The sequence below is a fragment of the Apteryx mantelli genome, chromosome 28 (genome assembly GCF_036417845.1).
Source record: "Apteryx mantelli isolate bAptMan1 chromosome 28, bAptMan1.hap1, whole genome shotgun sequence".
NCBI lineage: Eukaryota > Metazoa > Chordata > Aves > Apterygiformes > Apterygidae > Apteryx > Apteryx mantelli.
Window position 1 is genome coordinate 356,516 of NC_090005.1, and position 22,154 is coordinate 378,669.

Consider the following 22,154-nt stretch of genomic DNA (forward strand, 5'->3'; position numbering starts at 1 on the left):
AGCTCGGCCCGGCCCGGCCCGGCTCGGTCTGGCCCGGCCCGGCGCAGCTCGGCTCACCTCACCTCACCTCAGCACAGCACAGCACAGCTCCGCTCACCTTAGCTCCGCTCAGCTCCGCTCGGCTCCGCACGGCTCCGTGTCCCGGCAGGGGCCCCACGGGCACGGCTGAGCAAGGGCCGTGGGGCCCGGCTGGCCCGACCCGGTGCCCGGGGGTCTCCCGACCCCCGCAGCTCCCCGCCGCCCCTCGCCCGCATGGGGCCGGCTCTGCCCACGCTCCCGCGGCCCCAATCCCCGGCCCCGCTCACGGGGTCCCGGCCGCCCACCTGCCCCGCGCAGCGCCCCGGCCGCCCGCCCAGCCCGCACAGCCGCCACACCGAGCTGCCCTGCAAGAGCTTTATTCCCGCACGGGGCCCAGGGGCCAGCAACCGCGGCACGGCAGCGGCCGGCGGCCGGGGTCCTCCCAGGCGGCGTTGGCGAGGGCTAGCCCACGTCTTCCCTGAACACGGCCACGGCCTGTCGCCCCTCCGGGACGTAGCTGAGGGCATCCACCTCTCCCCCGCCGCGGCTGCTCTTCTGGAAGTGAATCTCCAGGGCGTCCCTCGTGAGCTCTTCATCCAGCACATCCGGGATCCCCGAGAGAAGAACGGTCCTGGCGCAGCGGGACGGCCGGAGCTGGCAAGGGCAGAGGAGGGGAGCTGCACCAGGCCTTGCACCACGTGCGCAAAGCGTCACACAGAGAAAAAGTTCCCTTTCCTGGGGCGTTTTCTGGAGAGGGTTTGGAAACTACTCCGATTTCAGGGAGCGCAGGGCTGAGGCCACCAGCAACCTCCGGCTTGCTGCTGATGGGCCGGGGGGGTGGAAAGACCTTCGGGAGCCCCCAGCCCCTGCTGGGCTCGCTCTGAGCTGGCAGGGTGCCGTTTAGCTCCAGGGCTTGTGTCCTTACCTGCAGACTGGTGATGTCTCCGCTCACGTAGGGCGATATTTTGATCTCATATTTTGCTTTCCTGATAGGGAACTGGACACATCCTCTAGCTATTAGCTGCTCCGCCACTGCAGGAGGAGAGGAAAGCCCTGAGGTGCCCCGGCCACTGCTGAGCTCCGGCAGAGGTTAAGTTCCCGGCACAGACCCCGAGACCGGCCCCAGCTCGCTCTCCTGTGCCCGTCCCCTGACATGCATGGCCCCCAGAGCTGGCTGGATCCCCCCTTGCTGGTGGCCCGGCGCACCCCACGCACCTCCATCCTGCACGAAGCTCAGCATCACCTGGCTGGTGTCATCCAGGAACTCCAAGGTCTCCACCTCACCACCTCCATTCTTCGTCTTGCTGAAGAAGAGCTCCAGCTTGTCCAGCAGCGTCTCCTCGGGGATGCCCAGGCTGGGCAGGCCAGACACCAGGATCCGCCGGCAGCTCCGGCTCAGGCTGATCTGCAGGGGGGGCACGGGCCAGTCGGCGCGCTGGCAGGGGGTGCGTGCCAGCCAGGGCAGCGTGGGGCCATGCAGAGCCGGGCAACGCAGGCCGTACCTCCAGGGCCGAGGGCAGCAGCAGCTCCACTGGCTCTGCCCGCACCTGCACTCGGCACTTGTCCAGCTCCTCCCCGTGGCTCAGCTCCACGACGTGCTCCTTCAGCTCCATGATCCTCTGGGCCACTGCAAACCGGGGAAGCCCCGCGGTGCCGGGATCAGCGAGCAGCGGGACAGGACATGGGGCAGATAAAGCGTTGGAGAGGGGCCCAGCCGTGCCCGTGCGTGCAGGGGGCCATGGCGCTCGCGCCGGGGCCGGGGCTGGGCGAGCCGCAAGGCCAGCCCAGGAGGGATGCAGGGCAGGCCCCGCGGACCCGGGCACCTGCCGGTGGCAGCGCCGCTCTCCAGCTCTTACCCTCTGGCTTCTCGAAGGTAATGAGGGCTGAGCCACCCGGCAGCGGGTAGTGGATCAGCGGTGTCAGCGTCAGCGTGCTCACGTCCTCCTTGTCCGTCACCTGGCCCTTAAACACCATTTTCCTCTCTGGCAGGGAAGGCAGCAGCTAGGGCAGAATACACAGAGAGCGCCTGGAGGTGACCTGACCCTGCACAGGGCCTGTCCCTGCCAAGACGCCGACGAGAAACAAGCTCATGGCTCAGAAAAAACAGCTGGAGACTCTTAGCAGAGGCTCTCCTAGGATTTGGCAGTGCCCAGGGTCCCAAAGCCACCTGGCACTTTGATCCCACCTGCTCATAGGAGCTAGGCCAGTCGTCCCCCTGCCCAGCTGTGGTCACCTGCGGCCCTGCCAGCTGCCGCGCTCAGCCAGGCTGCCTCCCTTGAGAGCAGACACGAGCGGCCGTGTGCGAAGAGTCAGGTGTGTCCCCCCCACCCCCAAATTACTGTCGCCAAATCCTCCGCGAGGCCCCTCCTCTTCACTTGTTCCAGTCTCTTTTCCAGCATCTGCTTCTCCTGCCTCAGTCTGCTCCTCTCCTCCTTTGCTAAATGAATGGTCTCCTGGAAGGAAAGACACGACGAGCACTAAGGGAACCATCGGGAGGGAAGCGAGGGGGTTACCCCTGATCAGCATTACTCCTGATCGAAGCAGAGCACTGCTCTTTGATGTGTGTCCCCCACCCATACATCCCTTACTCCTGCTCCGGACCACTGCAGCCCTGCCACTGCTCCTTGCTCCTGACCACGGCCATTCCTCCCACCCACCGCAGCGCAGGCCCATTGCTCAGCACAAGCCTGTTGTGATGGTCCGTGAGACCTCCACATGGTTCAGAGCAAAGTTATCTTAGAGCAGTGAGGTGAGTGATGTGGCCGGGCCATCCCCTGCCACTTTTCCAAGCCCCAGACAAATCCTCCAACCACTGACCTGGCAGGATGCCACACAGACCCTGCTCACAGACATTTGTTGCTCAAGATGCTTATGAAAGTATTCTCCCTCTTTCCACAGCTCCCGTGTCCTCTGCTCTGCAGCTTCCTTGGCTGTTTGTAGCTCCACGCAGTCTTGCTCCAGAGCACTGCAAAGCTCCTGAGATGTACCATCAGACAGAGTGAGATGCCCTGCAGACACGAGCGGCTGTGTCCAACCCCAGCCCATACCGCTTGGTTGGGAGGGAGGCAGGCTGCCCCCCAAGTGGAGCCCCAGACTCCAGGACAGGTAACCATGGATGTACACCCCACCACCACCTCCAGCTCATACAGGAGCAGAGCAGATAGCTCACAGTCCAAGGGGGGAAAAAAAACAAAAAACAGAAATCTGTCAGAGTCCAAATGCAGAGAGCTTGCAAGGAGGTAGGATAACATGTGAAAAGCCACCACCAAGATGATGGGAATATTCTGCTTGCCACATTCACTGGGGCAGGACAGCTGCCATGGCCATATGAGGAGATAAAGTGGGAGGCTTTGGGGCTGATGCTGATAGCAAAGTGCTGGAAGAGGCTGGCTCAGGAAGCGTGGCAGCTCCAGCCTTGGAAAGGCGTGGGGGTTTGCAACCAGCGTACCTTGTAACGCTCGATCTCCTGCCGGACTCGCTCCGGGGTCATCTCCAGGAGGCTGTTCTCTGCTTCCGCAGGCACGGACAGCTGGATGAAGGACTCCTGAGGGCCGAGAGGGGTTAGCAGCCCTGCCCCAACACCCGCCGCTCCCCAGAACATCCCGTCTGCATGCCGCAGCAGCCCCCCGTCGCGCTCGGGGCTCCCTCTCAGCACTGCCATGAAGGACCCCGCACCCTGCCCTGAGAGCACCCTCATCCCACCCCACAGCCCCCAGGGGCTCGATGCCGCGTTCGCAGGCTGTGCAGCGAGCTTGGGCTACCTCCTTCAGGTCCATTCCTGCAGTGCCTGGGCCTGAGGAAGGAAAACGTTGGCATGTCAGCCTGCAGCACCGCTGGCACCCACCACCCTGGGGAGCACCCAGCTGCCCCCATGCTACTCCCCACAGCAGCCCTGCGCGCCCGCAGCTCCTGTGCTCGAGGGCAGCCCAGCGCCTCCACACAGCACCCCGCCCCCCCCCTCCCCCGGGGCTCCTGTGCTCCAGGGACAGCCCGGCATCCCAGCCCGGCGCCCCAGCCCACCCGCGGCTCCTGGCGCCCGCTGGCCCGGGACACCCCGCTGCCTCCGGGCACCCACCCGCCCGGCGCGGCCGCCTCCCGGCCCGTAGCTCCGCTCGGCCCCGTTTCGCTTTCGCTTCCGCCGCGGCTCCGCCTCCGGCCCCGCCGCCCCCGGTGCTGCTGGGACCCGCGGGCCGCGAGCGCCACCCGGGCCGGGCGCAGGGGCGCTGCCGGGGGCCGAGGCTGCTCCCGAGCTCCGCGTCCTGCAGCGCAGCACAACTTCAGCCAAACCAACCCCCTTCGGTCAGTCTCGCCTTTCCCCTCCTGCCCCCAACGCGCTCGCCTGCCTCGCACGTGCGGCTCCACCACTGCCGCTAACCAGAGATAGAACATTCACACAGGTAACAACAATTTAACAGCCCACATGCACTGCACAAGCCCCTCTCTTTCCCAGAGGACCAGAACCAGGAGGAATGAACATCTGGAATTAACCCTTCAATCTCACATCCCCCTTCTCCAAGGGGAGATTTTTAAATACTGACAGGAATAAAAGTAGCAGTAACAGTAAAACCACCATACTTCAGCACCAGAAAGGGCAAACAATTGTCTCTTGCTCCTCTGCAAAGCAGTGAAAGCCTTAGGACAGTCCCAGAGAGACATGTTCCACCCCTATTTCAGGTCATATAATGCTCCATGAAATTCTTTTAAACCTGCCTGGACTGCAATTGCTTTGCAGCTAATTGAAGGAAACACAAAGCAAGAAAGTCTTTATCACCAAGAAAAATGCCTAGCAATGTTTTTTATACAAGCAACAAAATGTTTTTTAGTAAACATTTATTGATGCAGCCTTGATACAAGTTTAGAATCGTAGCTTCTGGAAGAACCACTTATTCTTGCCAGTCTTGTATCTGAAAAAGAGGAGTATGAGCATTAGAGGACACTCTATACCAACAGGCAAAAAGGGAACAGCCCAAAACATTCACTTATCCATCCATATCCTCCCACACAGGCATAATCAGTGCTCCGATTACCCAGAAGTAGTTCACCTCATCTCTTCATCCCCATTTGACAGTTAAACCACCGGTGAAAGGCCCAGTGGCAGTTAATAGCAGCTTCCAGATTTTCTCACCAAGCCTTCACATGAAGGACACCCAAACTACAGGAGATTCCACACCAAGAAATAGTACAAAAGCATACTGCAGTTTCATATGCATTTTTATTAGGAGCACACCCATCAGAAGCTGCACTGAGAAAAAACAGCCTACGTTTACGGGCAGAGATGTTCAGTGCATATGTGCTTTAAAACATGCAGCTCCCTGCACAGAGCACTCCTGCGCTGTCAGCAGCGGAGCCCTGCTTTTTGCTGGGGTGGCACAGCTCCTTTTACTGAAGGAGTTTCCAAACTGACTGCTGAGGAGCAAAGACATTAACCACAAACACTTCTGGGCAAAGCATCAGTGCTGTCCCATTGCACTAAAGCCAGCGACAGATACCCAATGAATTCAAGGCAATAAGATGGCAAGAAATCATCTGGCACCTGAAGAGCCCCATGAGGCTGCAGCATAGGCATAGATGCCTACACAAGTGCACTGCTGTTATAAAGCACCCCAATCTCAGTGAAACGCACAGCCTTTCAGCCCACAGGGTCTAGTTTCTTGAGGGGACAGTTGTGTAAACAAGTGCAAGATGTACAAAGAACTCAGATACCCAACAAAATGTACTCAGGGAAGTTGGGACAGAGGTGTCCACCCTGGAATTCAACCAGGATCACGAGTCCTAAAGCAAGGAATGAGCACTGTTGCCACTGAAAAGACAAGCTGACAACTCACCTTTCCTCAAATTTCACCTTTGCTTCACGCCTTGCTTTGCGTTTTAGTGCAGGGTCCCTGAACACATCTTTGTTGACAACTGTTTTGTCCAGAGGGATATCAACAGAATACCTGGGGAAGAGAGTAGCAAGGTTGGAAACAATCAAGGCATCTGGTGTAAGGACAAGAACACAATGAACAACTGAAGCCTGTCAAATGCACAAACTAGTGCCAGATTAAGAAACTACAGCATTTCAAATTTTCCTATTTCAGGAAAGCACCAGACCACTGAAGCATCCAGAAACATTTAATTCAGTATATAAAGGAAAAAGGTGCATTCTTGACAGAAGACAAGCAAGTGTCCCGCATTTTGTACTTAGCAGCACGTAACAGCAGAAGCTGCAAGTAAAAAGGAAAAAGCAAGCTTACTGGGTCATGACAGCTCTGTTACAACCATCAAGTTCTCACAACTGTTTCAGTAGTTCACCTGCTGAGGTTCCATGATCAAGTCAATGGAAAGCAAATGTGGCTGCAGTAAAAGCCGGCTGCATTAACCACTTGAAGTGCATGAATACTTCACTCCCGTTTTGCCATCCCTCAAGCCTACCACCACCGAACAAAACCAGGTTTTTGCAGAACGTGCGCCCCACATTCATTCTTTAGGGGCGGCACCAGCAGCTCAGGTGCCCGCCCCGCTGGCAGCTCTCCCGTGACTGCGCTCACCTGGTGGGCATCAGGTGGTTGTAGTTGTACACCTTCACGAACGACTTGATCTTGGACCTCTTGGCGATCTTCTTCTTGCCCATAGCGGCGGTCACCTTGCGCGGGTAGCGGTCGATGCCGGCCACCAGCGCGTGGCTGTAGGGCCGGTCCGAGGTGCCGTCGTCAATGTTCTGCAACACAGCGCGACGGTCACGGGCCGCCGCTCGGCCAGGAGCCGCCCCGGGCTGCCCCGCGGCGCCCGGCCCGCACTCACCTTCACGATGACGGCCTTACGCCCCGAGTAGCGGCCGGCCAGCACCAGCACCACCTTCCCCGGCTTCATGAACTTCCCCATCTCTGCGGAGACAGCACGCCGCAGTCAGGACAGGACAGGACAGGACCGGGTCCGGACCGGCCCGCCGCGCGCCCCCCGGCCGCCCCCGGCCCGCCGCCCCCGCCGATGGCGGCGGATGCTCCGCCGCCACTCACCGAGGCTCCGCCGCCGATGGCGCCTAGGCAGGAAAAGGAAGGGCCCCCTGCCCCGGCAACCTTTCACCTCTCACGTCACTTCCGCTTCCCTGGCGGAGAGCGAACCGCGCATGCGGGGGCCGACCTCCCCAACCGTTGCCTGGCAACGGGCTGCAGTACCGCCCGCCCGCCCCCCCCCCCCCCCCCCCGCCCGGGCCCCGGCACCTCCCGCCCGGCCCCGCCGCACCCCCGGCGCCGAGACCGAGGGGCGGCCCGGCCCCGCGGGGGGGCCTGCCGCGAGGAAGCCCGCCGCGAGGGAGGGGAGTTATCGCACTCCAAGGGTAGGCGAGCAGCTGTCTCGATTTCATTTCGATTTCGTTGCAACGATACAGTTCGCCCTCAGCAGAAAGCTCTGCTGTTACACAAAGCACAGAGGAAGTCCGCCTGTACCACCAGGAATCACAGATAAATTAAAATCCTGAAACTGATTATAAATATTACAGAGCCGAGTGAGCTAGCGTACTTGCAGCACCAAAGGCCAGTATCTAACACAAATTAAAACATAGTAACTGGAAAAGGATTCGTCCCACACATACATTTGCTAAAGCAATTAACACGCCTGCTGTAAAACACCAGGCTACTGGTACCCTGATGTTTGCACACAAGCTTCAAAAAGGAGCTCTGGGATTCTTGCACAAAGCAACCTGAATGTCAGTCCCATCACCTGGCAGCCTGGAGAACATCACCATTCCTGTGGACTTCCGGAGCCACTAGTTTAGAAGGTACACATTCACAGGCACCTGTGGCTCAGCAGAATTTGCCCCCAATTTTCTTGTACATTCACATTGGGAAAAGCAAATCACTCACTCCCAGGCAAACCATCAAGCCTAAGCAGCCAATGCACTGCAGCCAAGCATCCATCAGATTGCCTTACTCTTCCTGCGAGAGGTGTCTCACAGTGTCATCATTTAGATCACAGATTTAAGAAATGATCATGCAGATACAGCACAGGAGTTAGCTGCACTGTATTCTGAGGGGCCTTCTCCCTTGGACAGGATTCTGGTACATTCCAGGCAGCCAGCCCAAAACATTAAATGTTTAGGGGTATCTGCTGATCAGTGAAGCAATTTTGCTATTCAGAGCTGCAGAAACAGGGCAAGGTGAGGTGCTGTACAGCCCCCAACCTCCAGCATTTTTGCATTGGCAGCCTTGTAAAACGCAGATTTCCAGCATCAAGACACTGTAAGATTACCCAAAAAGCAAATATTAATTTCAAAGAGCCAAATCTGGTTTTAAAAAAAGCCAGGCTTCTTGAGCCCAGCAGCTGCCTACTTGAGGAAAGTGGATGATGTATTTTTATTGTAGATCAAAAAGCATCTTTGATGTTTTTCAGCTGCCGGACAGCCAGGTCAACTGGGAGGTTGAACTTCAAGTTGCTCAGGCGACTGAGAATGTTGAGTGCACTCTCAAAGCCTGTGTTTGCCATGTAGCTCCATGGCTGGTAGTGAGATTGTACCAGAGCTCCAGATTTGCAGATCAAATTTACCCAGGAGACCAAGCGCTGCTCGTTTAGTGCCATGCACACTAGGGCCTTCAGTTCAGAGTCTGCACTGCGCTTGAAGGGATCATGCTCAGTGAGGACCGTGTGAATTGCTGTCAGCAGGCTCTGTTTGGGGGTAACAGCGACTCCTCCTGTCACAGGCAAGGCAAAGGACTGGGAGAGCTTACGAGCCGGAGACTCCACGAAGGCCTGTCCGTTCTTAGTGTTGTAATACTTCACAAACAGTTCCCAGGGATGCATGGTCTGCGGTGACGGTGTGAATGCAGGAATTAAGCATGCAATGGGTGCCAACACCAGGCTCATTCCTTGAGAGGAGGCATAGAGCCCATGAGCCATCAGGTCTCGTAAAGCAATGGTCAGCTCCTTCCGCACAGCTAGAGTCAGCTCATCTCTCCCTCCTAAGGGAATATCCTGCATGCTGGAGTAACTGATAACATGATCTTCCTGCTGGTGTTTCGTTGCTAGCTGCCTCACCCGGTCTACAGACAACTCCAGTTTCTTAATTAAGGGGGAATAGTCCTTGTTGGCTTGGTCCTTCTGCCAGAGGGTGCGAGGAATCTGACCAGTAGCACAACCGAACTGACTAACAGCAAATATCTGTAGCACAGCAAGCATACGACGCATGAGGTGCAGGCCTGTTTCTCGCATCTTTCTGGCATCTTCTGGATTCACTGATTAGTTAGAAAAGAGGGGGGAAAAAAAAAAGCTCTCATTAAGGAATCAACTTATCTCTGCTCGTTCATACACACAAAAGGAGTACAAGTGTCTGTTCCTCCTCCACCAGAGATTCTGCTTCTCCTTAGGAGTTTCTGGCAGCAGAACTGATGCTGCCTTTTCCAGTTTCATAGCACTGAGGCCAACCAAAAAACAAAGTACAAAACATTGCATGGCCCATTCTCAACAATCAGGTCTGTCTTAAATCCTACAACAGGGAAGAAATCCCACACCAGCTTTTCCAGCAGGGACATGCAATCAAATCAAAGCCTTTGCTGAAGGAGACCACTGGCTACTTTCAAGAAGCTCCTTGTCTCAGTAGGCCAATATCCTCTTCTTACTCCTGAGACCATTACTAAATAAAGAATGGCCACACGGGGTAAGACCTGAAGTCCATCCAGCCCAGCATTCTGTCTCTGACTAGAGACAGATGCCTAAGATTATAAAAGGTAAAGGTATAGTAGCATTTCCTCCAGTATATTCTGCTAGCTCAGCAAATTCATATGATAGGTAAAGTCTCAAATTACAGTGAGCACTGGATCCATCCAGGGATTAGGAAAGAGTAGAAATTAACAGCCAGAAAAAAAAGCAAAGCAATATAAAGTGACTAGGTGCCAGTTCATGCTAGCTGAACAGCAAATGAATGGCAGGAGGAGCAGTGCTGAGAGCTCAGAGCCAAGCAGGGCCCACCTCTATTTCCAGAAGATCGTGTATTTGGTTTGTAGGAGCTACTGCCATCTTTTCTGCCTGAACATTCACAGTGTCCATCTTCTGCCTTACCAGAGCTTCCAACTTCATCTAGAAGAAGAAATCCACACTATTATTTCACACTGCTGTGAATGTAGACTGCATACCCCAAGTGTTAAGGTCAATATTCCCTTAAACCTCTCTACACCTTGCCAGTCAGTCTCAAGTTCTCCTCACCATCATCTTAGAGATCTGTACTTCCCCATGACCCAGAAAACCTTCCCATGTCCTCTGATGTCTGTGACCTCCCACCTCATAACTATGTCGGGGAATTACAAAGCAATTTCATTTGTTTGTCTAAATATAACTCAGCACTGACCCTGAATGAAATTGATGAACATTTCAAGATCCCTTATTTGTGTCTTGAGTTGTTCCACCAGCTGCTCCTTCACCCTGGCTGGATTAACAATTTGCGCTATGGCAGCATCCACACGCTGTCGCAGCTCCTCTGGAGAGAGTGTTGCAATATCTTCATTCAAGTCCATGTCCAGCTTCTTTATTAATTCATCTATAATCATCTGCAAAACACTACAGTGAGCAGCACAATCTCATCATGTGGCCCATGAGCTCCAAAATACTCCTTTACCCATTCATATTTTGCAAACAGGCCAACCTTTGTTGCACATAGAAATTTGTGACAGATGATGTGGGTCAGGTTTATGCACGCAGACTAACTACTCATACTGTATTACAGCTGCCAGCAAGAAATAAGGACCAAACCCTACAGTCTATAAGAGGTTCATGAATGCTAAGAAAGGACACCAGCAGAAGGACATAGGGGGCCTCACCCGCTGTCTTTCCATAACCACAGACTGTGGCAGAGAATCATAGCTGCCCTCTTGGTAAGCAAATGTCTCCAGGTCATCCAGCTGTGTCTTTAGCTGCAGGATCAGCTCTCTCTGCTTTTCCTTCTGGGCCTCAATTCGTTCCTGCTTCTCTCGCTCACTCTGAAACAAAGTTTTTGGCAAATAAGAGTGAACATTTACCATCATAGGCAAGCCTAGAGGACAGGATCATGGTATAAGGACTGTTTGCTTCAGCTCATGCACTTAACTAGCAAACACTGTGTGTTATTCCTGACAAAAAGATTTGCTTATACATCAAGGCTCTAGAGGTACCAGTCACATCACTTCATCTTACAAGGGAAGGGTGTCTTTGGACCTCCTGTACCCATTGTGCCATCCCACAAAGCCGAAATCCAGGAAGCACTGGTCTAGGCAGCAAAATTACGGTCATGTTTCAAGGAGCTTCTGAGATACTACTACATTTCAGAGTGAAGCAGTAACACAAAAAGCAAGGTTTAAACGCATGCCCCCAAGAGCTGGCTCCAAGCAGTTGGAGACCTGCACGCATATACAACAGGACATCACACAGACCTGCCTCCAAACCCTGCTCCTGGAGCCCACTGCCTGCCCTGCCACCCAGTGAGCTCCAGCAGCGTCGTGGGGAGAAGCGGCCACAACGACCCCTCCTTGCTTCAGCCACCAGACTTTCCCACCACATAGCACAACTGCAAAGAGCATCACCGTTACAGCTACGGGAGAGTTAGGCAGGTCGAAAGCACTTACCAGCCCCTGCAGGCAGAAAGCATGGGAGGGAAAGGCACCGAATTACGCTGTTTGAAACATAACCGTGCTTTCTTTCGCTTAAGCGAGCGCCACCGTTCTGCGGGCACCGGGCCCCCAGAGAGGCCGCGAGGAGCGGGAGCGCGCCCCGGGCCGGGGGGCGCCGGGCAGCCCGCGGGCGCCGGTCGCGGCCGCACTCACCGGGGCGTCGCCGAGGCCGTGCGCCAGCGGCGCGGGGCAGCCGCGGAAGGCGAAGTCCTCGAGGTCGCGGAGCAGGCGCTGCTGCTCGGCGGGCCCGGCCCGCGCCACCTGCCGCAGCCGGAACTGCACCTGGGCAAAGTGCGAGGCCAGCGCCAGCAGCGCCCCGTGCAGCCGCCGCCGCTCCGCCCGCAGCCGCGGAACCGACCGCGGCGACCCGCCCGCCGCCGCCTCCTCCACCGCCTCTTCCTCCTCCTCCGCCTCCTCTTCCGCCGCCGCCGCCGACACGGCGCCCACCGGCGCCCAGCGCTCCCCCGGGCCCAGCGGGCCACCCTCCGCCTCCATAGCCGCCGCTACCGGCGCCGCCGCACCGCCGCCATCTTGCCGCCGCGGGGCGGGGCGGGGCGGGACGCGGGGCGGGGCCACAGCACCGCCCCCCCCCCCAGCAGCAGCACCACAGCGCCCCCCGCGGCGCGGCGGCGCGCAGATCCCCGGGGCACCGCGGCACCACAGCGCCTCCCCGCGGCGCGGCGGCGCGCAGATCCCCGGGGCACCGCGGCACCACAGCGCCTCCCCGCGGCGCGGCGGCGCGCAGATCCCCGGGGCACCGCGGCACCACAGCGCCTCCCCGCGGCGCGGCGGCGCGCAGATCCCCGGGGCACCGCGGCACCACAGCGCCTCCCCGCGGCGCGGCGGCGCGCAGATCCCCGGGGCACCGCGGCACCACAGCGCCTCCCCGCGGCGCGGCGGCGCGCAGCCCCCCCGGGGCACCGGGGCCCCCCGCGCCCCCGGGGAGCCGCCGGGGCCCCGCGGCGGCGGCGGCGGCCCAGCGGCACCGGGAGGGCGACAGGGCCCCGGCCCGCGTCCCGGCTCAGGGGCGCCGCTCACGGCGGGGGGGCCCGGGGCGGCGCTCTGGCCGGTGGCCGGGCCGCGCCCCGGCCGGTGGCCGGGCCGCGCCCCCGGCCCGAAATAGCGCGGGCGGGGCGGGGCGAGCAGCGACATGGCGCGGTGAGTGCGGCCGGCCGGGGCCGGGGCCGAGCAGCCCCCCGGGACCCCCGGACCGCCTGGAGCGGGGCCCCCGGTGCGGGAGAGGGAGGCCCCGCAGCGACGCCCCGCGCCCCCCGCCCGGTTATCCGTGTCCCGGGGAGCCTGGGCCCCGCGACACCCCTGTGCCGAGCACCGTCCGCCGTGGGGCATCGGTGGCCCCGGCGGGGCGGCTGCCCGGCTGTGGGCCCTGCCCGGCCGCTCCGGCGGGGGAGGCTTGGGCGGGTGCCGAGGGTCCGGGGACGCGCTGGTGCCGGCGGAGCAAGGGCGAGCCGCCCGCTGCACCGCGCTGGCTGCCGGCTGCGGCACACGTGCTGCCGGGGAGCACGAGGCGGCTCGCAGCCGCCCCGCAGCACGCACCCTTCCTCTCCCTCTCGCTGCTTGCAGTCGCCAGGCCGGGTGTTTGGCCCGTACAGGGTACCCAAGGTACCTTAGCTACCCCAAAACGCCGCCCCGTGCCTCCCGCCCAGTCCCTGCGGCGTGCCGATGGAGCAAAGACATGGAAACACTCGCTGATCTCATGTTTTCCAAGGCAACCCGCAAAGACGCTGTGGTACGACCGCCCGCGGTACGTCTTCCTCGAGTTCTGCGTAGAGGACAGCCAGGACGTTAAAGTCGTCATCGAGGAGCAGCGGCTGGTGTTCAGGTGAGCTGCCACTGCCCCGCGGAGCCCAGGGCACGGCGCTGAGCTCCGAGCGCCCTGCAGGGCAGGGAGGACCCCACCGGAGCAGGTCATGCGTGGCCCCAGCCTTGTCCTAAGGCAGGTTGTGTTATTGTATTTTGGCAGTTGCAAAAATGCAGACGGAGTGGAATTCTACAATGAGATCAACCTGTATGCCAGGGTGAACTCCAAGGTGAGGCCTGTCCCTCAGCAAACCGTTCCCTGACAACCCACGTCAGGCTAAAAAATTAACACAACCTGTGCAGTCCTGAACAGCACTGCTCAGAGCTGAACTGTCCCGGGGAGGCAGGGTGCTGCTGACGCTGCAGAGGTTTCCAGTGCTGGTGAATGCCGCCAAGCAGTGCTGCCCATTTCCCCAGAGGCGATGGGTGGCTGAGTGGGGTGAGCACAAGCCGGAAAGCCCTGATCTTGGGTCTGTCACTCCTAGTACAGCCTTGGGCCAAAAACATCCCTTCTCCATGGCCTTCTGTGTCCCAGAGCTTGAACATGGCTGAATTTTAAACCTGTGCACATTGATTAGAGAGTGGAGCTGAGCAGATGTTCAGGTGACACCCTGATCTCTCGCAGGACTCACAGGAGAAGCGCTCCGACCGCTCCATCACGTGCTTCATAAGGAAGTGGAAGGAGAAAGTGGCCTGGCCACGCATTACCAAGGAGAACATTAAGGTGCGTGGCGCCCAGCAGCCAGGACCCCACCTTGGAGCCATCTCCCCAGTGCAGCCTCAGCACATGCACTGCACCCACACAGTGCTTCCCAGCTCCTAAGGGACCAAACCTGCCCCCAGGCTGGCACTGAGGTCCCCATGCTGGCACCCCAATGCAGAGCTCTCACAGAGCTGGGCCTTTCCCTCGCCACAAGCAGGGTCAGGTAGCTGAAGGGACGCATATTCCCATTCCTGGCCAGTCCCCACGCCTTGGGGCTGGAATGGCCTGTGCTCGCCCCACGGAGCAGTCCTCTCCGGCCATGAGGATCTGCCCTCGCAGGGTCTGGCTCAGCACCGTCTGCTCCCTGAGGGGATCCTCTCTCTGCCTGCAGCCAGCCTGGCTCTCCGTGGACTTCGACAACTGGCGAGACTGGGAGGGAGATGAGGAGGTGGAGAGGGCCATGGTGGAGCAGTATGCGGAGGTGAGCTGGCTGGCAGGGCCTGGGAGCGCCGTGGCCTCCGGGTCCCCGGGTGCCATGTGGGGTGGGTGCTCGGGGCGGGTGGCGGGAGAAACTGGGTGCTCAGCGTTGCCACGACTGTTTGTTTCCCACCCAGCTCCTACAAAAGGTCACGGACAAAGGCCCCCCCCCTGCGATGGACGATCTTGACGTGAGTAGAGCTAATGGGCCACTTCCCCCCAGGAAAAAAGCTACAGCAGCTCCTGCCTCTGGCCTCGCTCGCCCAGGGCCAGCCTGCAGCAGCTCCAGCTGCTTTCCTGGGGCAGCGCAGCCCCAGAGCGAGGAGCAGGGACAGGCGCCCCCCACGCCTCCCCGGCCCCCTCGCCCCCAGCTGGCTCCTCTCTCCCTCCAGGACGAGCTCTGAGGCCCAGCTCCCGGACAGCGCAGCCGGCAGAGGGTCTCCCCCGTGCACCGGAGCATGCACCGACAGGCCTGGGCTGCGAGTGGTCTCGGCGCCTCGGCCCAGCGGAGCCCGCGGCACGGCGGCGGAGCTGTCCGCTCTGCTCGGGCCGGTTACGCGGGGGGACGGTCAATAAACGTGAGCTGCCGCTGTCTGCTGCCTGCTGGAGCCGCCGCTGCGCCGGACGCGCGGGAGAGCCGCCCCCTCGGGACACGCCGCACCGGGCCCGCCGCCGGGACGGCAGGGAGCGCGCCGGCCGCGCCGCCTGCCGCCGCCGGGCGGACGGAGCCCCGGGCCGGGCCGGGCCGGGCCGGGCCGGGCGCGCGCGCTCCCGGGGGCGGCGCGCGGGCGGTGGCGCGCGGCGCACGTCACCTCGCAGGCCCCGCCCACTGGCGACAGGGCGCCCGCGAACGCTAGGCGCGTGTCCCCTCTCGCTCGCCGTCGCCGTCCCAGCCGCCAGGCCCGTGTCCCCTGCGGCTCGCCGTCGCGGCGCGTGTCCCCTGTGTCTCGCCGTCGTGGTGCCGCCGCCGCCATGGTGTTCCAGTGCCAGCGGGACAGCTGGGCCCGGCAGGTAGCGGCGGGCGCGGCGAGCGCGGCGGGCGCGGCGGCGGGCGCGGCCCTCACGGCGCCGCCGTCTCTGTGTTGCAGTTCGCCACCAGGGTGGTGTCGTGCGGCGCGGCGGAGCTGCGGCCCGAGGGCGGCGGGGAGCCGGTGCGCGGCTTCCAGGTGGTGCTGGAGGACACGATCCTCTTCCCCGAGGGCGGCGGGCAGGTAGGGCCGGGCCGCGGGGCGGCGGGGCGGCGGGCCGGGCCGCGGCGGCGGCGCTGACTCCTCCCTGCCCGCAGCCCGACGACCGCGGCCTCATCGGCGACGTGCCGGTGCTGCGCGTGACCCGCCGCGGCGCCGAGGCCGTGCACTTCGTGCGGACGGCGCTGGAGCCGGGCGCCCAGGTGCTGCTCTCGCTGGACTGGGAGCGGCGTTTCGACCACATGCAGCAGCACTCAGGTACCGGCCCCCGGCCCGACCGAGAGGCTGCCGCCAGCACCCCGTTGCGGGGTGGCGGCACCGCGAAGCCCGGGCCCGGGGCAGCCTGGCCTTGCCTCACCCCGGGCCCTGGGGGGGTCCAGTTGGTGCCTGCTTGTGCCCCAACTTGGGCTGGGGATGCGCAGCCTGACAGCTCTCTACACACAGCCTGGCCCTGGGACCACTCAGAAAGGCAGCACCTCCCTGGCAAGCTCCTCCTTGGCTTGTAAACAAATTGACTTTGAGCAGGTTTGGAAGGAAATGCGCAGACTGCTCTGAAGGCTTCAGAGTGCGCCATGGCCCTCTCGGGTGCCCAAGGCCCGTGAGGCATTTGCTGGCTTTTCTGTCTGCTTTTAAGCAGTAGCATAAGCCCCATGGCTCTGAGCATATGCATGGGCTTGTTTGCAAATGTCTAGGAGATTGTCAGCAGTAAAAATATACTTTGACTGAAAATCTCTTTCCTTGCGTCCAATGGAACTCAAGGCTGTTGCTTGCACTTCTCTTCCAGGGCAGCATCTCATTACTGCCATTGCAGATCTGATGTTTGGATTCAAGACAACTTCATGGTGAGCAGGGAAAGGCCCCTTTTAACCCCAGTCTTAGCTTGTTTGGTGTGTGCCACTGTGCTGCACCATGAGGAGATGAACACCAATAAATCCATAGAGCAGTTTACTCTTGGACATTCCACTTGATCACAGAGGGCCTGGAAGAAGTGACTGAACTGGAGAGAAGCTGTGCAAAGTGTTTGCTCTGTCTTTTCCCTCTCCAAATTTTTAGTATGCATCTGGCGCTTTGTACAGGGAGAGCAAGGAAGTATGTTTTGTTTCAGTCACCACATTCCCAACAGTTCCTCTTGCATGGCACATGGTGCCGCCCAGAGGGAGGCTGCTCTTCCAGCTGCTCTTAGCTACAGTGGCAGATGTTCTTCATCTGTGCAGGGAGCTGGGCCGCCAGCGAAGTGTCATTGAGCTGGACACCCCCTCAATGACTGCAGAGCAAATAGAGGCCCTGGAGAGGAGCGTGAATGAGAAAATCCGGGAGAGGGTACCCGTGACAGTGAGGGAACTGGCTGCAGATGACCCTGAAGTTGAAACAGTGAGTAATGGGGGAGGGAATTGATGTGGGAGCAAAATAACTGCAGCACGGATGTCATCTTGTTTGCCATGCTCCTCGTTTTGCTAGGTGAGAAGCCGAGGTTTGCCAGATGACCACACAGGGCCAGTGCGAGTTGTAAGCATCGAAGGCATAGACTCCAACATGTGCTGTGGGACTCATGTCTCTAACCTGAGTGACCTGCAGGTAGGGGGCTGCAGCTGAGTTACGTTCCGGAGCGTGACTGCACATGTTCAGATCTAGCACAGCAAAAATCCCTGAGATCTAGCATCTGACGGAAATTGTCCTAGGTGATAAAGTGGTGGGGAGGAAGCCCTGTGCTGAGTGAGGCTCAGCAGGGCCATACACAGCTCTGCAGTCTCTGTCCAGTCAGTCCTGGAAACACGCTGCCTTGGTTCTTTGTAACAGAACTTGGTTCTTGCCTGTAGCAATGATATTTTCTGAACTGCTGATGTTTTTATGGAAGGTGTGAGGTACAGTGCTAGTATGATGGTGTGTTGCCACGTTACTAGCCATTTGTTCCCTTGCTTAAAGCTCTGACATTTCATGAGGATTTGTTGTGATTGAGAAAACCTCTGTGCAGGGAGACAGAGATAAGGTTCTAGAGCTGCCTTTAAGTGCTTCTGTCTTTTCAGTCATTTGGGGAAACAGTGTAGTGGGTCAAATGGGTCTTCCTTTCAGATCCCATACCTGGATGCTATTGCGTGAGGAATCAGAGTCTGTATCCCAGCAGAGACAATTTGTCCTACGTCCAGCAAATTGAATTAATTCCACCTTATCACCGTCTTTTTTTTTGTGTACACCTGACAGCAGATTTTAATGAGTTTAATTTCATTGGCAGAGAGTCTATTCACAACAAGGCATAGTCTAGTAGGAACTGTCCACCTCTCTGAGTATAAGCAAAATACTGTTCTCCTTTTCTGACCAGGGTGTTTTTCTTTTTAAGGTTATTAAACTCCTTGGCACAGAAAAGGGGAAAAAGAACAAAACGAACCTGGTTTTCCTGGCAGGAAATAGAGTGCTGAAGTCAATCGAACAAAGTCACAGCACTGAGAAGGCTCTAACCTCACTGCTCAAGTAATATCCTTTCCACTTTCCTTCTTTCATCTTTGTTGTTCCTTCTGACAAATATTGCACGAGCCTAAGGCTACATCTACCCAATGTTTCTAATGATACATTATCTGCTTTTGCTCCTTTAATAAATCCTTTCTTTGTCCTTCAGAGTAGCAATCCAAATTCTCCCTGTTGTTTCAGAAATGGACCAGGTGAGCACGTAGAGGCTGTGAAGAGGTTGCAGAGTTCTGTGAAACTGCTTCAGAAGGTATGAGGATGGCTGAGAAAAGCAGATTATGGCTGGGTCCTGTTGGCCTGAGCGTTAGTCATGACAACTGAGAACAGAATTTTAGGCATCAGTTTTTTGAATACTACAAAAACTGCTCCCATCTCTGGGAACACGGCTCAGTCCTCACACTGACTTCTCCATCTGCAATACAGCTTATTTGCTTTTCTTCCAGAATAACTTGAACCTGCTTAGAGACATTGCTGTCTTGATAGCCCGGGACTTCAAAAGCAAACCTGTTCAAAGTGAGCTGTTTGTGTTACACAGGTATGGGGGAGTTCAGAGTAAAGAGTAAGAGGCCATGGTATCTTTCATGTTTTATGGCAGTTGCATCTCTCTGACACCTGTTCAAGCTTGTTTATGACAATTATTGCTTAGAAGTCAAATATTCCTCAGGGAAGAATATAAACAAGGTAAATAGAATATTAAGCTACCTGCGGTGTAGGAAGGTTGTGTAATTAAAGAAATAAGTTAGTAATTCAGTCACTGAATTCTATTGGTTTTATAGCAAAGAAATAATTGTGTCTATCTGATCTTTCTCTAACCTTGATATTTTCCAATAAAACTGAAGAGCTCCATCTGTTAAAAATAAAGACTTAAGTAATTTCCATATATGTCCATAGGAATGTACAACAAGGATTTAGATATATAGAAAAAATTAATCTCCCTCCTAACAACAAGAGGCTGAAACCCCAGGCCTGAGCATAGACTGCTCGCACAGATTTTAGCTTGCAACTTCTCTGATGGCAGAAGAAGCCAGTGGGAAATTTTACTCTTAAGAAAAACAAACAAAATAGAAAACTAACAAAAAACAAGCTTGGGTAGTCACTGTCTTTGGTTTGTGATTGATATTTGGGGCTCTAGGTGGGATTTTTGCCTTTCCCTGAAGTGACTTTTTATCCATACAGGAAAGAGGGTGACTCTGAATTTATGAACATCATCGCTAATGAGATTGGGACAGAGGTGAGTTACTGATAAAGACTAACCTGACGCCAGGAACTTCTTCATCCACGTTGTAGCACAGGCAGGGGCTGGCCAGGTTTCTGTTTGTACAACAGCCGTGAGGTCTTTCCTTCCAAAAGTTACACAAGGTTATCAACCCCAGCAGCCTCAGTAGGCAGGAAATCTTCAACGGCCAACAAATACAACAGTGAAAATTCAGAGCACTGTAGAAAAGACTGTCTGCCGAAGAGCAGTACAGAACCACATCAGCTGTTTTAATTTAGGATACCCCAGTCCCTGTTCTGTCCCCCATAACATGTGATTCAGCATAACAGGTTCAAAAGCCCCCAGCCCCACTCCCTTTTAGTTTCTTCAAACTGAGTCTCTGCCTCAGTAGCAAGCACTGGCCTGTAACTTGTTTACATGTCTGGATGGGACTTGTCAGAGTCTCTGTCCTCCTTCCGGACAAGGAGGACACTGGCTGGTCTGGAGCAAGGCCCATGTCTCTGTCCACAGGAAACCCTGCTGTTCCTGACTGTGGGAGATGAAAAAGAAGCAGGACTCTTTCTTCTCGCTGGGCCTGTTGAAGCAGTTGAGAATTTAGGTCCCAGGTAACAAGTTCTGTGACTTCTTTAAAATTAGTAAGAATTCTAATGTAGCAAACAAGCAGCTGAGCAGTATAATTAGGGCATGGATCCTTGTTTGCTCTCTGGAGCAGGTTAGGGAAGGCCACCCTCTTCTCTGCAAGTGAGGGCATCAAGCATACGCTGTTGTTACTGCAGGGTGGCAGAGCTGCTGGGAGGCAAAGGCGCTGGGAAGCGAGGCCGCTTTCAGGGCAAGGCAACCAAGATGAGTCAGCGAGGAGAAGTGCAAGCACTGCTCCAGGAATTCATCAGCCGTCAAAGCCCTGAAGTGTAAGAAGCAATTCTCAAAGTACGGCTGTCTTCCCTGCTCTGCGTAATCTCCACCAACTTTCCTCCCGGAGAATGAAGACATAAAAATAACAGCTGTTGGGCATACGCTCTGTGTGAGCAGATATGGTGGTCATGGAAAGCTGGGGAGGGGGGGATCTGCCATCCACTATTTTCTCTGGCCCATGATGCTGCAAGGTTTCTTTCATTTCCCCAGACGAGTAGTAATATTCTTAAGTGATTAAAAGAAGTCACTATATAATCATTTGGTGGGCTTCCTACAAACCAGGAGAGGGTCCCTCCTGTTTGCAGTGCACTGTGGCTTTTACTTCATACAAGCTGCTGAGGAGTAATTACTTTATGAGCATATTTATTCATAATAAGCTGGATGCATTTAAAAAATCAGAATACTGGGAAGAAGCAGAGGGTTAAATATGATATTCACCAACAGCTGCAGAGAAAACGAATCAAGCTTTTGCTGCTGAAATTTTGTAGGGAGAAGAAGGAATGAATGGCAGGAATTAGAGGGTTGCTGAAATCTAGACATCCCCCTTAAAAGACCAGACTAAGCTGTTCACCTGTTATGGCTGCCTATTGTCACTTCCTCAGAGATGAAACTGGGAGGCAAGATGACAAGATGCTGCAGCTAAACCTGTCAGCAAGGAAGGGAAGTAGCACCAGTTCTGCACGTAACAAGTCACCATGTTTTTTTGAACAGACTTTTTTTTCCTGTTTACTTAGAAATCTCTGCAAATGCTGGAGGACTGAACATGTTTGTGTTAATGCTTTTGCTAGCACCCCTCACTGCTGGTTAATATGCAGCCTGCTGCCCTCTGGACTCCACAGTTCCCTTCGGCAGCCAGCTATTGACCCAGCTATGAAGCTGATGCAAGCAGTTGTCAGGTAACCCTGACTTCATGCTTACGTCTTAAAGTCCTACTGCAGTACATTCTTGCAAATTTCATTCATTTGTAGGTGGCCCTGGCAGAACCACATTAACACATACGTGCTAACTCTGTGCATGACAATTAAATGCAGATAGAAGCAGCTTTCCAGTGCTTTGTTTTGCAGGCAGCTGTACATGGGGCATTTCTTGTAGGTGTGTGCCTAAACATTTCCTTCACTTCTGCTGCCATAAGCTTGAGCTTACTGTACCATTCTCTACTCCCAAGTGGTGGCTTTGCTCCCACCTCTGCAATAGTTACTCTTACTCTTCTACACAGTAAGCAACATCTATGCAGAAGAAGCCCTTGGGATTAATAAAAAAACTACTCCACAGTGTTTTTTCAGTTTGCCTTTTCTGCCAGGATGATTCCTGGAAGCTGTTACAAGCTTGGCTGCAGAAACAAAAGGGATGGTATGGAGGCACAGTGTGAAAAAGCACATGGCAGGTAGGTTCCCCCCCCCCCCCCCCCAACAGAACTGGCATGACAGGTTTAGTCTAAGTGTTGGTAATAAACAGAAATTAAAGGAAGAGGAGGAAACCTCTATCATAAACCTACAGGATAGCAACAACCACCACACATACCGTTTCTCCCATAGCTGCTTGCAGCTGTCATTCAGAAAAGAGCAAAACATCTCCTTTGCCAGTTATTGAGCTGTTTGTGAACAGCAGGATTAGGCTAAAGGTCAAGGGTTTGTTGGCCAGCAGCTCCTGTTGTGGGCAGGCAGGACAGGGCCGGGCTGAGCCGAGCTGGCTGCCCCAAGGAGTTTGGCTCCATGTCACTGCGGCTCAGCCCAGCCCCAGAGGAGCTGGCTGGT

The 22,154-nt window shown here is 56.6% G+C and overlaps 4 protein-coding genes across 6 annotated transcripts; 1 reads left to right on the forward strand and 3 right to left on the reverse strand.

Annotated features, from left to right (window-relative positions):
* Positions 1–388: 388 nt before the first annotated feature.
* On the reverse strand, positions 389–4,141 carry IFI35 (interferon induced protein 35). 2 transcript variants are annotated; one of them, XM_067311940.1, is made up of 10 exons: positions 4,094–4,141; positions 3,780–3,811; positions 3,467–3,562; positions 2,836–2,994; positions 2,358–2,471; positions 1,875–2,019; positions 1,521–1,645; positions 1,234–1,423; positions 944–1,050; positions 389–672 (listed from the first exon to the last, which is right to left on the reverse strand). In XM_067311940.1, exons 2-10 carry the CDS (start codon positions 3,792–3,794, stop codon positions 481–483), a joined length of 1,143 nt encoding a protein of 380 aa, XP_067168041.1. In that variant the 5' UTR covers positions 3,795–3,811; positions 4,094–4,141; the 3' UTR covers positions 389–480. The 2 variants fall into 2 exon arrangements, with proteins under 2 accessions (XP_067168041.1, XP_067168043.1); XM_067311942.1 differs by lacking the exon at positions 4,094–4,141 and adding an exon at positions 4,039–4,085.
* Positions 4,142–4,831: 690 nt separating this feature from the next.
* On the reverse strand, positions 4,832–7,113 carry RPL27 (ribosomal protein L27). Its single transcript, XM_067311907.1, has 5 exons — positions 7,014–7,113; positions 6,799–6,881; positions 6,546–6,715; positions 5,844–5,954; positions 4,832–4,922 (listed from the first exon to the last, which is right to left on the reverse strand). Exons 2-5 carry the CDS (start codon positions 6,877–6,879, stop codon positions 4,874–4,876), a joined length of 411 nt encoding a protein of 136 aa, XP_067168008.1. The 5' UTR covers positions 6,880–6,881; positions 7,014–7,113; the 3' UTR covers positions 4,832–4,873.
* Positions 7,114–7,334: 221 nt separating this feature from the next.
* Positions 7,335–12,146, reverse strand: RUNDC1 (RUN domain containing 1). The gene is made up of 5 exons (XM_067312146.1): positions 11,781–12,146; positions 10,803–10,961; positions 10,334–10,532; positions 9,958–10,065; positions 7,335–9,224 (listed from the first exon to the last, which is right to left on the reverse strand). The coding sequence occupies exons 1-5, from the start codon at positions 12,120–12,122 to the stop codon at positions 8,359–8,361; spliced, it is 1,674 nt and encodes a 557-aa protein (XP_067168247.1). The 5' UTR covers positions 12,123–12,146; the 3' UTR covers positions 7,335–8,358.
* A 540-nt stretch (positions 12,147–12,686) lies between these two features.
* LOC106491766 (alanyl-tRNA editing protein Aarsd1-like) lies at positions 12,687–21,671 on the forward strand. Of its 2 annotated transcripts, XM_067311900.1 has the most exons (17): positions 12,687–12,785; positions 13,354–13,467; positions 13,609–13,675; positions 14,071–14,169; positions 14,540–14,629; positions 14,763–14,816; positions 15,714–15,836; positions 15,911–16,070; positions 16,597–16,654; positions 17,027–17,183; positions 17,271–17,387; positions 18,148–18,278; positions 18,456–18,522; positions 18,716–18,807; positions 19,449–19,503; positions 19,999–20,093; positions 20,265–21,671. In XM_067311900.1, the coding sequence occupies exons 1-17, from the start codon at positions 12,778–12,780 to the stop codon at positions 20,398–20,400; spliced, it is 1,623 nt and encodes a 540-aa protein (XP_067168001.1). In that variant the 5' UTR covers positions 12,687–12,777; the 3' UTR covers positions 20,401–21,671. The 2 variants fall into 2 exon arrangements, with proteins under 2 accessions (XP_067168001.1, XP_067168000.1); XM_067311899.1 differs by lacking the exons at positions 12,687–12,785; positions 13,354–13,467; positions 13,609–13,675; positions 14,071–14,169; positions 14,540–14,629 and adding an exon at positions 15,018–15,203.
* Positions 21,672–22,154: the final 483 nt, after the last annotated feature.